General features: G+C 40.9%; 1 protein-coding gene across 1 annotated transcript in view; it reads left to right on the forward strand.

Annotated features, from left to right (window-relative positions):
* Window positions 1–13,797, forward strand: part of CFAP44 (cilia and flagella associated protein 44) — a 79,132-nt gene that overhangs the window by 34,285 nt on the left and 31,050 nt on the right. The window contains exons 17-19 of the mRNA XM_065573466.1: window positions 5,733–5,942; window positions 6,426–6,536; window positions 12,734–12,886. Coding sequence (XP_065429538.1) covers window positions 5,733–5,942; window positions 6,426–6,536; window positions 12,734–12,886 — 474 coding nt within the window. The remainder of the gene's footprint in view (window positions 1–5,732; window positions 5,943–6,425; window positions 6,537–12,733; window positions 12,887–13,797) is intronic.

The raw sequence follows: 13,797 nt of genomic DNA on the forward strand, positions 1-13,797 counted from the left end.
ACACATATTCATGACACAGGGTTTTAATAAAATTATTGGCCAGCTTTGGCCTTTATGAATCACCATTAGTGAGGTTATTTCACAGTGGTAAGATAAAGGTCTGGGAAATTTTTTCTTCCTTCACTGGGATATGTGCATATGAGCAAGCTTTTTGCACTATAGAGGATTATCCCAGAGCACTAGAGCTCGGATTTATTGTATGGGTGTTTCCCCATTTGTCTTGGCTTGCCAGGCATTCTACATGGCCTGTTGTACGGATTTGTAAAGGTGAGCAATGTGAACACTCCGAGATAATACTCTGAGTCTATGTTTATAATAGAGTTTTTGCTCTTTAACTCAAGCTTATTAATTGCTGAAATGGGGTGGCAGTCACCTCTTGCGAGTGCCCCTGTGACCGGGGCTCCAGAGAGGCCACGCTGAGATTGCTCAATTAGAGCAAACTGCAAAGAATGTGGCAGACAATCCCCAAAATTGGTGGTTATTCTAATACTTAGATTCACCAAGGGAGAAACAAAACAGCTTCCACAAAACAGTTCCCTTAAAGTAACCCAGCCTTGAGCTCCCAGCCAGACAGCCAAGTCAAATATGATAGGATTACTGAAAATCTTGTTCACCATATAAAAGGTTCTACCAAGCCCAAAGGATCAGACACATTACCCACCAGGTTAATGAATATCTCAGATCTTACCCAAATACACACTTACAGACAATTCTTTTTAATTAAACTAAGATTTATTAAAAAGAAAAGAGAGTGTATTGGTTATAAAAGATCTTTATACATACAGATACGAATAAAGTTCTTAGGTCAGTTTCATAGAAGAGATGATGAGCTTTACAGCTGCAAAAAGTCCTTTCAGAATTAGTCCATAGGTTACAGTCCAATGTCCAATATCAGGGTGATCCAGATGGGACTGGATACCTCAGTCTTGTGACTCAAACTTCCCCTGATGAAGCTTAAGCAGATCTGAGATCAGCAGCCAAGATTTCTTCATATAGATCACTGGCAGGCTGTAATAGCCTCTTGACAGCCAGTATTCCTTGGGTGAAGAATAGCTGCTTTGTAGTAAAACTACCTATTTCCTATGTTTACACAAGTAACTAGTTGCATTCATCAGCATAAGGTAATTATCCATTAAGCAGTTCATAGACAGTTTACTACAAACTTCAAAGAGAAATATAGACAATGACATTATTACACCCAAGTTTCATCTAAATGTTAATATTCCCTTTAGATCTCAGAATCAGTGGGTATAGTAATAGACAGGAACCGTCTGTTTACATCTAACAAGATATAAGTAAACACATACAGTCAGTATTACCTCTAATTCTCTAACAATACAGGTTTGCATTTCAAAGCTCTAGTCTATCGAACATGAAATGCCCCTACTTACCATTTATATACTTATATGGAGTGTCTATTCTACCTTTTAAAAACATGTTAGCTAACTTGAGTTAATTGGCAATCAATTAACTGAGTTAAACTCTTGTGTAGACATGTTTTTGAGCAAACATTTATAGTAAGCCTGCAGAAGTCACTTATACCGGCAGTCAGAGAGAGAAATACTGTACCTTAATTTTTAAAGGGTAGGGTGGCTTTATGACTATGCTTTCAAGAGCATTTGTGCTATGCAATCTTATGACTATATTATAGGTGACCAATTGTGTGCTTATGGAGTAAGCTGATTGGGCCCTACAAATATACAGCACTATACTCAGGGCCAGATTTACAAGGGTAAACAGATACTTTTAAAGATGCAGCTAGGTACCTAACTCTCATTGAAAGTCAGTGGGAATTAGGCACCTTACCTGCTTATGCTTTTGTAAATCCCACTAGATGCCTCTCTGCATCTTTAAGTGCTTAAATACCTTTGTAAATCTGGCCCATAGTGCATCCTAGAACATTTTCATTCAGTTTCCTTTGAAGTATTGATATCTGAACACTGCCTGAGGGAGAATACTTGGCTAGATGGATAAAAGGACTGAGCCCAGTATGTAAGTTCCTACTGCAAGTAGCTAGTCAATGAAAGTAAGTCAATTTATATCATATGCTATGAGCCATTTATTTGTCTAGGATCATTTAAATATCTCTTCCCTAAAAAGAATATTAGAAGCTGCTGTTGGTTCAGATAGTGTCCCTAGTCTCTGTTTACCAGAAGCTGGGAATGGGCGACAGGCGATGGATCACTTGATGATTGCCCTGTTCTGTTCATTCCCTCTGGGGCACCTGGCATTGGCCACTGTCAGAAGACAGGATACTTGGCTAGATGGACTTTTGGTCTGACCCGATATGGCGGTTCTTACGTTCTTACACCACTGTCCTGTGAGTTACAAGCATGTGAGTCCCTCTGGCCTGACATCAAAATCAAAGCTCATTTTCCATGGTGGTATGTAGCATCGCTAAAGACTACTAGGCTTTTAAAGTTAAACCATGTTCCCTGCAGGTGACTCTTTCCTTCATGTATGTGGACAATAGAAACTCCATATAGAATGATTTATGAGATGGGGTATATGTTAACTCTAGAGCTGTGTGTTATACAGTTTCTCAATATCAGCCTGATGTTGATCCCCGGTAAAGTAATGGAGTAGCTGATATGGAACTTGATTAAATTAAATTATCCTCTAATACTTTATTAATGCAAATCAGCAAAGATTTATGGAAAATTTACCCTGTCAAACTAACTTAATTTTTTAAATGAAAATGCGTATTTGGTTGATAAAGGCAATGGTCTCAATATAATATACTTCATTAAGGCATTTGATGTGGCACTGCACTATGTTTTGATTAAAAAATTAGAACAATACAAAATGAACATGGGACACATTAAATGGATTAACAGTGGACTGACAGGTCTCATAATGTAATTATATTTGGGGACTCATCATTGATCAGATGTGTTTCTAGTGGGGCCCCACAGTGATTAGTTTTTGCCCTACGCTATTTAACATTATTATTAATGACCTGGAAGGAAACAAAATCATCACCAAGAAAGTTTGCAGATGACACACAGATTAGAGGAGTGGTAAATAATGAAGAATACAAGTCCCTGATGCAGAGTGATCTGGATCGCTTTGTAGAATTGGAAGTCAAATCCTACTGAGGAAGATAGAAAGGAGCATAAATTCTGGCAAGTCGAGGGTAAAAGTATAATTAGGCAGGCCAAAAAAGAATTTGAAGAGCAACTAACAAAAGACAAAATATAACAGCAATTTTTTTTAAAGTATGTCAGAAGCAGGAAGCCTGCCATGTAATCAATGGGGCCACTGGATGATCAAGGTGCTAAAGGAACTCTCAAAGAAGACAAGGCTGTTGCAGAAAAACTAAATGAAGTCTTTACATTGGTCTTCACTGCAGAGGATGTGAGGGAGATTCCTACACTGGAGCCATTCTTTCTGGTGGCAGATCTGAAGAGCTGTCCCAGGTTGAGGTGTCAGTAGAGAAGGTTTTGGAACAAACTGATAAATTAAATGGTAGTAAGCCATCAGAACCAGATGGTATTCACCTAAGAGTTCTGAAGGAACTCAATTATGAAATTGCAGAACTACTAACTGTGGTATATGTAACCTGTTGCTTAAGTGAACCTCTGTTCAGATGGCTGGAGGATAGATAATCTAACACTGATTTTTAAGAATCTCCAAAGGGGATACTGGTAATTATCGGCCAGTAAGCTTAACTTCCATACCAGGAAATTGGTTGAAGCTATAGAGAAGAACAGAAATATCAGACATGTAGATGAACATGATATGTTGGGGAAGAGTCAGCACAGCTTTTGTAAAGGAAAATCATGCCTCACCAATCTATTAAAATTCTTTGAGGGGGTCAACAAATATGTGGACAAAGGTGATCCAGTGGATATAGTGTACTTGGATTTTCAGAAAGCCTTCAACAAGGTACATACCCAAAGGCTCTTAAGCAAAGTAAGTAGTTATGTCATAAGAGGAAAGGTCTGCTCATGGATCACTAAATGGTTAAAACTCAGGAAATAAAGGGTAGGAATAAATGGCGAGTTTTCGGAATGGAGTGTACTGGGACCAATGCTGTTTAACATGTTCATAAATGATGTGGAAAAAGGGGTAAACAATGAGGTTGCAAAATTCACAGACAATACAAAATGATTCAAAATAGTTAAGTCTAAAGCAGACTGCAAAGAGTTATGAAGGAATCTCACAAAACTGAGTGATTGCATAACAAAATGGCAGATGAAATTCATTGTTTATAGATGAAAAGTAATGCACTTTGGAAAACATAATCCCAATTTTACATATAAAATAATGGGGTCTAAATTAGCTGTTGCCACTCAAGAAAGAGATCTTGGAGTCATTGTGGACAGTTCTCTGAAAAGATGTGCTCAATCTGGAGTGGCTGTCAAAAACACTAGCAATGTTAGGAACCATTAGGAAAGGAACAGGTAAGACAGGAAATATCATAATGCCACTATATAAATCCATGGTGCACCCACACCTGGAATACTACCTCCACTTTTAGTTGCCCCATCTCAAAAAAGATATATAAGAATTGGAAAAGATACAAGAAGGGCAACAAAAGTTATCAGGGGTATGGAATAGCTTCCATATGAAGAAAGATTAAAAATATTTGTATTATTCATGTTAGAAAGGAGATGACTGAGGGGGGATATGATAGAGGTCTCTAAAATCATGAATGGTGTGGAGAAAGTGAATAGGGAGGTGTTATTTACCTCTTCACATAACACAAGAACCCAGGGTCACCCAATGAAATTAATAGGCATCAGGTTAAAAACTAACATAAGGAACTAAACAGGCAACCTGTGGAACTTGTTGCCATGGGATGTTGTGAAGGCCAAAACCATAACTAGGTTCAAAAAAGAATTGAGTAGGTCCATGGAGGATAGGTCCATCAATGGCTATTAGCCAACATGGTCAGGGATGCAACTCCATGCTCTGGATGGCCCCAAACCTCTGACTGCCAGAAGCTGGGAGTGGAGGACTGGCGGGTAGATGGATCCCTCAATAATTGCCCTGTTCTCTTTATTACCTCTGAAGCATCTGAGATTGGCCACTGTTGGAAGACAGTATACTGGGCTAGATGGATCATTGGTCTGACTCAGTATGGCCATTCTTATGTTGTTCTAATGGTAAACTGGTTGAAGTGAACAATGTGTTTTAATATGGCCAAATATAAGGTTATACATCTAGGAACAAAGAATTTATGCCCTACTTACAGGATGAGGCACTCTATCCTGAGAAGCAGTGATTCTGAAAAAGATGTGGGGGTCATGGTGTATAGTCAGCTGAACCTGAGCTCACAGTGTGATGATGTAGTAACAAGAGCTAATATTCAATGGGAATATTGAGTAGGAGTGCAGAGGTTATATTACTTCTGTATTTGGCACTGGTGCAACTGCTACAGGAATATTTGATAGTGGGCTCTTCAATCTAGCAGACAAAGGTATAACAAGATTCAATGGCTGGAGGTTGAAGCTAGACAAATTCAGAGTGGAAATAAGGTGTACATTTTTAACCATGAGAGCAATTAACCATTGGAACAACTTACCAAGGTTTGTGGTGGCTAAAATCAAGGTTGGATGTTTTTCTAAAAGATATGCTTTAGTTCAAACAAGAATTATTTTGAGGAAGGTATGGTCTGTGTTATGTATATTAAACTAGGTGATCACAGTGGTCTCTCCTGGCCTTGGAGTCTACAAATTTTATCTTTTGCCTGAAGATGCAAGTGTTTTTAATTTCATTACACACAGGTAAATCCCAAAGGAGGTCTAATTGCTGTTGGATTTGAAGATGGTGTTGTTCGCATTATTGAAGTTTATGATCCCAGGGGACTCGCCATTGTTGCAGGACGAACCAATGTAGGGAATGCAGAGATGCGTCTGAAACAAGCTTTTAAACCCCACACTGCTGCAGTTACAGCCTTGGCATATGAACGAAATGGGGAAGTAATTGCCACAGGGGTATGTCTGACTTATTCACTGAATTGTTTTTATTAAGCCAAAAATATAAAACTATTTTAAGGTGACATGATTGTGCTTATTTATTGATTTATCCAATCATACCTGCCTCAAGTAGGCTTTTCTTGTGATCTCCTCTTAGCCATTGCAGGATATAGCATCTGCTGCCCCGTGGACCATGGAGATCAAGGGTTGTATGGACTACAGGGTGAGACCCCTGCAAAAGCAGGAGAGGCTCAGGGAGAAAAGATCCCAAAGCACTTGCGAGAGGATAACTTAGTGCCTAGAATTACCTGATTTTCTGTATCTGTGATGGATCTAAATAGATTATCTATCCAGTTAGTAGGGAGTTGTATTGGGTGACAAGTATTGGGAATGCACAGCATTGAGGTGAGGGGTGTATGTGGCCCTTATTTGAAATATGTGAAATGGTTAGAGAGCCTTGAAATGCATGCTTTTTGTCATCTTCTTTCTTTTCTTTCTCAGAGTAAAGACAAAACAGTCTTCTTCTTTGCCGTTGAAGACAAATATGAGCCAATTGGATACATTTGTGTCCCTGGGCCCGTGCAGGCATTACAGTGGTCTCCACCGTCTCACGTGAGTAGTGAATGTTTTTCCTGGCACTTGGATCTTATTTTTAAAAGAAGCTGTTTCAACACACTGATGTTATATCCTACATTGTTATCTTAAGGATGAAGAATCCTCATCTAAGCAATGTATTACAGACACTTTGCTGCCATACTCTTCATGCTGTTTCAGGATGAGAGCTATTACTAAACAGAATTGTCCTTCAGTGCAATCACTTAAGAGTTTTGGACCTGAGTAACAGAGTCAGGATCACCTGGAAGCCATTAGAAACATGGCCGACCACCTTGACTTGCTCCTGTGTGAGAAACAAGCCTTTGCATCCACTAGTGAAACTTTTAAGGCTTAGTTTTCATTTAAAAAGCACGGATTTGAACATGGACTGTGCCTGTTGCCCATGTTCAAATAGGCATATGCAATTGTAAACAAATCTTTCAAAGCATCAAAAGCAAACCCTTGGGTGTTTCTCTGAACTCAAGCTCCAGTGCCTTTGATGTTTGTCCATGACTAATTCAAATAGAATTTTATTATTAAAAACCAAGATTTCAAAAGTTTAATAAGGCCAGGGCCACCCTAGAAACTTCTGCCAGGGTAATAATGTTGGTTGGGGGTGTGTGATTCTTTATGAAATTTATAAACTAGCAAAAAGCCCTAGCGTAGATTGTCATGCTGTTTGGAGTGGCTCACAACTGTGAGTGCCAATCTCAGGTCAGACTGTCAGAAAATAGGTCAGACGCCCAAACTGGTGGTATAGTCTATAATTAGATTTCACCAAGCCAGTAACAGATGTGCACTCCTGGATCACAATACCAGTATTACCATGGAGTCACAGGGAGCCTCCTTAGGCTCTCCAGCCCATATTGCCATCCAGACAAACTGGAGTTTCTGATAAAAGATTATATAAACCCCAAATCATATTGGGTTACTCCCAGTCCCAAAGGATCAGTCACTTACCCCAAATCAATTGGAACTCTGGACCTTGCCCCAAAAATCAAACTGGTAGCCAAATCTCTGGTAAACTAACTAAAGATTTATAAGCTAAGACTACGTCTTCACTACCCGCCTGAATCGGCGGGTAGAAATTGATCTCTCGGGGATCGAATTATCGCATCTCGTCAGGACGCGACAATCGATCCCCGAATCGACGCTTGTACTCCACCAGCGCAGGTAGGAGTAAGCGCCATCGACGGGGGAGCCGCGGAGGTCGATTTGCCGCTGTCCTCACAGCGGGGTAAGTCGGCTCGGATACGTCGAATTCAGCTACGCTATTCGCATAGCTGAATTTGCGTATCTTAAATCGACACCCCCACCCTGTAATGAAGACGTAGCCTAAGAAAAGAAATGAGAGTTATTGAGAGGTTAAAGCAGGTAAAATACATTAACAGGTGAGTCAAAGTTTGTAAATCCAAATGTAGTAATCTGCTAGCTTTCCAAAGTCTCTCAGGGTCACCCAGAATAACACTGGGGATCTCTGCATTGCATCTGGAATGCTTCCTTGTAAGTGTCCAAACAGTTCAGAAATACAGGATCTTACTGTGAAATCCATTTTTAAGCTTCTCCAGAAAATAATCTGAACAGTGTCTTCACCCACATGGGTTTTGATGAGTAAGAAATACAGACTGAGTCTGTGATTTCCCATTGTTGAACACAATGCCCTTGCTTTGAAGTTAGCACTCTTCTTTGTTTGCATTTCCCCAAGGCTTCATCTGCATTTAAGGGGTTATTTAGTTACAAGAATATACATAAAGGTAATTGCCTGCCATCACATTATAATAGAAATAGATAAGCAAAACAATACAAGTAACATTCCATTAGTTTTTATGAAGTTTTAACACGTGACTACCATCTCACATTAACATAACTTTAATCTAGGGTTATTTAATTACAGGGTATCATAATGTAGAAGTAATGTCATAGCAAACTACAGGAGATAGGCAGATGAAAACAATATAATCAACATCTCTTTTGATCTCTGTTAGCATAAGCGTAGATGCAGTTATACTCGCTAAAAAAGTCCTTTAACCAGTATAGCTTGTTTTGTTTGGGAAACTGATATAAGCTATACGGGCGAAAGGATTTTGTTGCTGGCATAAGGTGTGTCTCTGTCAGGGGGTTTGCCACTATAGCTGTACATACTAGTATAGCTGTACTGGCAAACCCTATCTAGACTAGACCTGGCCTAAGTAACCATGGGAATTAGCTCATAGCTGCTATCTTAGATTCATTCTGCTATCTTGGATTCAACCTGCTCCCTATATGTAAATTTCCACTACATGCATCCGAAGAAGTGGGTATTCACCCACGAAAGCTCATGCTCCTATACGTCTGTTAGTCTATAAGGTGCCACAGGAGTCTTTGCAACCTGCTCCCTCTTTACCTGACAAGCACCAATATGTCTTCTCCCTCTGGCTTGTCAGGCTTTTCTGATTGTCCTCCTGCCCACCAGTGGCAAGTATCTATCCCAACCTTTCTGCTAGGTGCAGAAACCCTCCTAACATAATGTATTTATTTGCATGTATAATTTCTAGGTTATACATTCATATAACTGTCAAATGTATCTTAATTTTTCTTGCTTTAATATAAGCAAAGAATAAGATTAAAAAAGGAACATTTAATTAATGGAACTTTAAGGTGCAGATTTTACGTTTACAAAAGCAATGTAATTCGTTCCGATTCCTACAGCAACTGCAACTAGCTCCCTTTGCACACATTAGGGCTGGGTGAATTACTTCAGATAAAATAACGACCCCTACCCCATCTCTGAGGCCTCCTTTGGGGAAAAACACCTATATGCAAACTTGACTTTTATTGCAATTTTAAAAGTTTGGATAATTTTTCCTCCTACCTCAGTTATTCCTCTGACATTGGCATTTCAGCGATCTAGCAGGGACCAGAAATCCTGTAAGATAGCTGGGGGGGTTTTCCCCAAGATTTCCAGCCCAGTCTTAAAGACATAAGAGATATGGATAGTACAGATAAAGCATCTACACTTTCAGCTGCTTATTCAGACAAAACCTCTGACCCAAGCGTTTGGTTCAGATCCATCTGTGACTAGAGTCCTGAGGTCACTCAGTTAGGGTGAACTGCAAAGAGTGGGGCAGACCATCCCCAAATCTGGTGGATATTCCAATACTTAGATTTACCAAGCCAGCACAAAACAGCTTTTTTATTACCTCACCGGTTGCCCAGAAGCTAACAACACAGTTCCCTTAAAGTAACCCAGCCTCAGGCGTCCACCTAGTCACTCAAGTCAGATATGATGAGGATTAATGAAAATCTTATTCATCATATAAAAAAGTTCTACCAATCCCAAAGGATCGGACACATTACCTCCCAGGTTAATGAATATTCCAGATCTTACCCAAATACACGCTACAGCTAGTTCTTGTTAACTAAATGAAAATTTGTTAAAAAGGAAAAGAGAGAGAGTATGGTTAAAAGATCAATATACATACAGACATGAGTTCAATTCTTGAGGTTCAGATTCATAGCAAAGATGGTGAGCTTTGTAGTTGCAAAGAGTTCTTTTAGAATTTAGTTCATAGGTTATAGTCCAATGTCCAATATATGTTCAGGGTGTTCCAGTTTAGGACTGGGATCTCAATCTTGTGACTCAAACTTCCCCTGGTAAAACTTAAGCAGACCTGAGATAAAAAGGATTAGGATCCAAACATCTTGTATGCATTTCAGGCCTTTTTTGACAGGTTGGAGTCCCTCAGCGACCAATAGACCCTCATTTCCTAAGCATCGCCCGGTAATTATTCACACAGATTAACATAAGGCAATTGTCTGTTTTTCCACCATTCACAGATGATTTGCTATACATTTCAAAGAGAGATGAATACAGCAACATCCTATTTACAGTTCATTTAAATGTTAAGATGTTCTTTTGATCTCTGAATTAACAGAATACAGCATAGACAGGGACTATTTGATTACATTGTTGACCACTACCCATATATATGTAAATACACAAAAACACAAACATTATCTCCCCATATGTCTTTAAGGGTTGAATTTTAGTCATTTATCCTGTAGGATGCTTAACCCTTTCTGGTCATGCGTCACATCTTCTTTCAAAGAAGCCAGGCTCACAAGGTCTCAATGATTTCCCATCTTCACTGAGCACCTCCTTGCAGCAGGGCACCCTAACACCCGGTCTACAGTCCCACTTCCTCTCTCAGGCTCCTAGGGACTCACCCAACAGTCTGTCTTGCCTCAGTAATACCCATCCTTGGGGCTGGCTTATTACAAAAACATAGTGCAAATAATCCATAACAGAAATCCCAAAACATAGTCCATTTATCACCCCCAGTGCATGTAGTCCTTATAACCCCACAACAGCTAGTCCATCAACATAGCACATACCATACTCTGGCATCCTCCACCACCCTTGGGCTCTACTTCTGTGCTCCCCTGGCCTTCTGCCAGGACAGCCACCCAAGCCCTTACAGGTCAAGTGCATCTCCACTCTTCCTAGCAGAATGACACCTTCATCCCCCAAACCTTCTGCTGGGAGTTCATCCTCACCAGTGGAGTATCTATTGCTTCCCCTGTTCTGTTAATCTCTCATCTCAGACAGGCAAGCAGGTAGGTATTTCCACTGTTCCCAACTTCAGCCCTTTCTGGTCCTCAGCTCCAGCTCTCTGGCTTGGAAGTCAGCATGCAATGTCCTCTGCTGCTCTTCTGCCTTTAACTTTCTGGTCCTGCCTCTCAGCCTTTGGGAGGTCAGCTAGCAAACCCCCCTCTAGCCATCCCTACAAGCCTCCTCCCTCTCTAATTCTCCCTGATCCTTTATAGCACCAGGTGCTGCTCTGCCTTTTTAATTGGCCAATTGGGAGCACCTGTACTTGCACAGAGGAACTGGACCTGCTTCATTTAAAAGGGCGAGCCACCTTGTGACACTAAACATCATCATGCTGCTCTCAGTCTAGGGCCTGGTCTACACTACGAGTTTAGGTCGACTTTAGCAGGGTTAAATCAAATTAAGCCTGGACACGTCCACACGACGAAGCCCTTTCTTTCGACTTAAAGGGCCCTTTAAACCGGTTTCTTTACTCCACCTCCGACGAGGGGATTAGCGCTAAAATCGGCCTTTGCGGGTCGGATTTGGGGTAGTGTGGATGGAATTCGATGTTATTGGCCTCTGGGAGCTATCCCGCAGTGCTTCACTGTGACCGCTCTGGACAGCGCTCTCAACTCAGATGCACTGACCAGGTAGACAGAAAAAGCCCCGCGAACTTTTGAATTTCATTTCCTGTTTGCCCAGCGTGGAGAGCACAGGTGACCACGCAGAGCTCATCAGCACAGGTAACCATGATGGAGTCCCAGGATCGCAAAAGAGCTCCAGCATGGACGGAACGGGAGATACGGGATCTGCTCGCCATATGGAGAGACGAATCAGTGCTAGCTGAACTCCGTAGCAGTAAACGAAATGGCAAAATATTAGAAAAGGTCTCAAAGGCCATGAAGGACAGAGGCCATAACAGGGACACACAGCAGTGCCGCGTGAAAATTAAGGAGCTAAGGCAAGCCTACCACAAAGCCAGAGAGGCAAACGGAAGGTCTGGGGCAGAGCCGCAAACATGCCGCTTCTACGCGGAGCTGCATGCCATTCTAGGGGGTGCAGCCACCACTACTCCAACCGTGTGCTTTGATTCCGTCAATGGAGAAGCACAGGTAACCCAGGTAAAAAGGCGCGAATCGATTGTCTGCTGTTGCTCTGACGGAGGGGGAGGGGCCTGACGGCATGTACCTAGAACCCCCCGCGATACTGTTTTGCATCATCAGGCATTGGGATCTCAACCCAGAATTCCAATGGGCGGCGGAGACTGCGGGAACTGTGGGATAGCTACCCACAGTGCAACGCTCCGGAAGTCGATGATAGCCTCGGTACTGTGGACGCGGTCCGCTGGCTTCATGCACTTAGAGCATTTTATGTGGGGACACACACAGTCGACTGTATAAAACAGATATCTATAAAACCGGCTTCTATAAATTCGACCTAATTTCGTAGTGTAGACATACCCTAAGATGATATTCTTTGATTTCGGGGGGTGATGCGTCCATTTAAATAATCACATAAAGTGGATGTTGACTGGTGTGCCTTTGACTTTGTGGCTTGACAACTTCAAACCTTTAGTTTTACTCTTCCTCTCTCCCCTTCTGTATGTCTGTCTAATGCTTGTGTTTTATGTGCTATTCTACAGGCAGAGAGCATGCTGCTTGTGCTCTGTGAGAATGGCTTTGCTCTTCAGGTTCCTGCACCCATCCTTGGAGAACAGGACACAGTATCCACCTATGAGATCAAAGACCTGCCCACACAGTATTTCCATTTCTGCAGCATTAAATCCCGGATCAAGGTAAAGAACTGTCCTGTGGGGAATTAAATTCTCAGCCCTCAGTTACCAGTATCCCTAGAGTGCAAAACTACTCCACTCAAGTTGCTAGTCTGTGTAGTGCTGAACGCAGGGTTCCAGCTAAGCCATTCATAAGGAAGGACCAAGCACAGACCACTCCTGGCTTTGCTTCATCTATTGGAAAATACATGTTGTCAACACTAATTAATGGAAATAAAAAGTGGAATTGAGGAATAACATATAGCTTATAATGCATGTATATTATAGGATTACACTAGTGGTAGTAGAGATAAAGTTAATATGTCACTTCCATTCTAAAATATATTTTTAGTTTTTAATTTTCAGAAAAATTATCCTTACAGCTGTAATTTCTCATGCTCAATCCCAGCCTCAAAGGAAATTCTTTTGAACAGTTTCATAAATATGGATTTGGCCACTTTTGAGTTAACATGAAAAATGGTTATTTTTCGCCAGTAAAATTTTTCTGATACTTTTTGAGTGCTGTGATAACAGTAAATGGACTCTTATACAAAAAAAAAAAGAAGTCAGTGTGACATTGCACTCTATATGATTTTATGAAAGTATGCTGATGAGTGTGAACATAATGTAACTAAAATATGATTCATGCAAAAGGTCTCTTGTAAGGTACCATTACAAAGCTTATAATCTACTGAGTGTGGTCATCTGATTTGTATAAATGTATCACTCTTGTATCAGAAACTAGAAATATGAAATATAACTCTGAGGGCCTATTGTAATTATACAAAGTGTGGGCCATTAATGATGGTTTGGAATCTTGATGGCTCCCATTAACCAGGACAATTGACTGTAGATGGCTCTGTTTTACGTGTAAGTCTTCCTGTACACATGTGTGCTGGCAAGTGGGTAATGAAGTCTTACAGTGACCTGTGATC

This window comes from Chrysemys picta, chromosome 1 (genome assembly GCF_011386835.1).
Source record: "Chrysemys picta bellii isolate R12L10 chromosome 1, ASM1138683v2, whole genome shotgun sequence".
NCBI classification, from domain to species: Eukaryota; Metazoa; Chordata; order Testudines; family Emydidae; genus Chrysemys; species Chrysemys picta.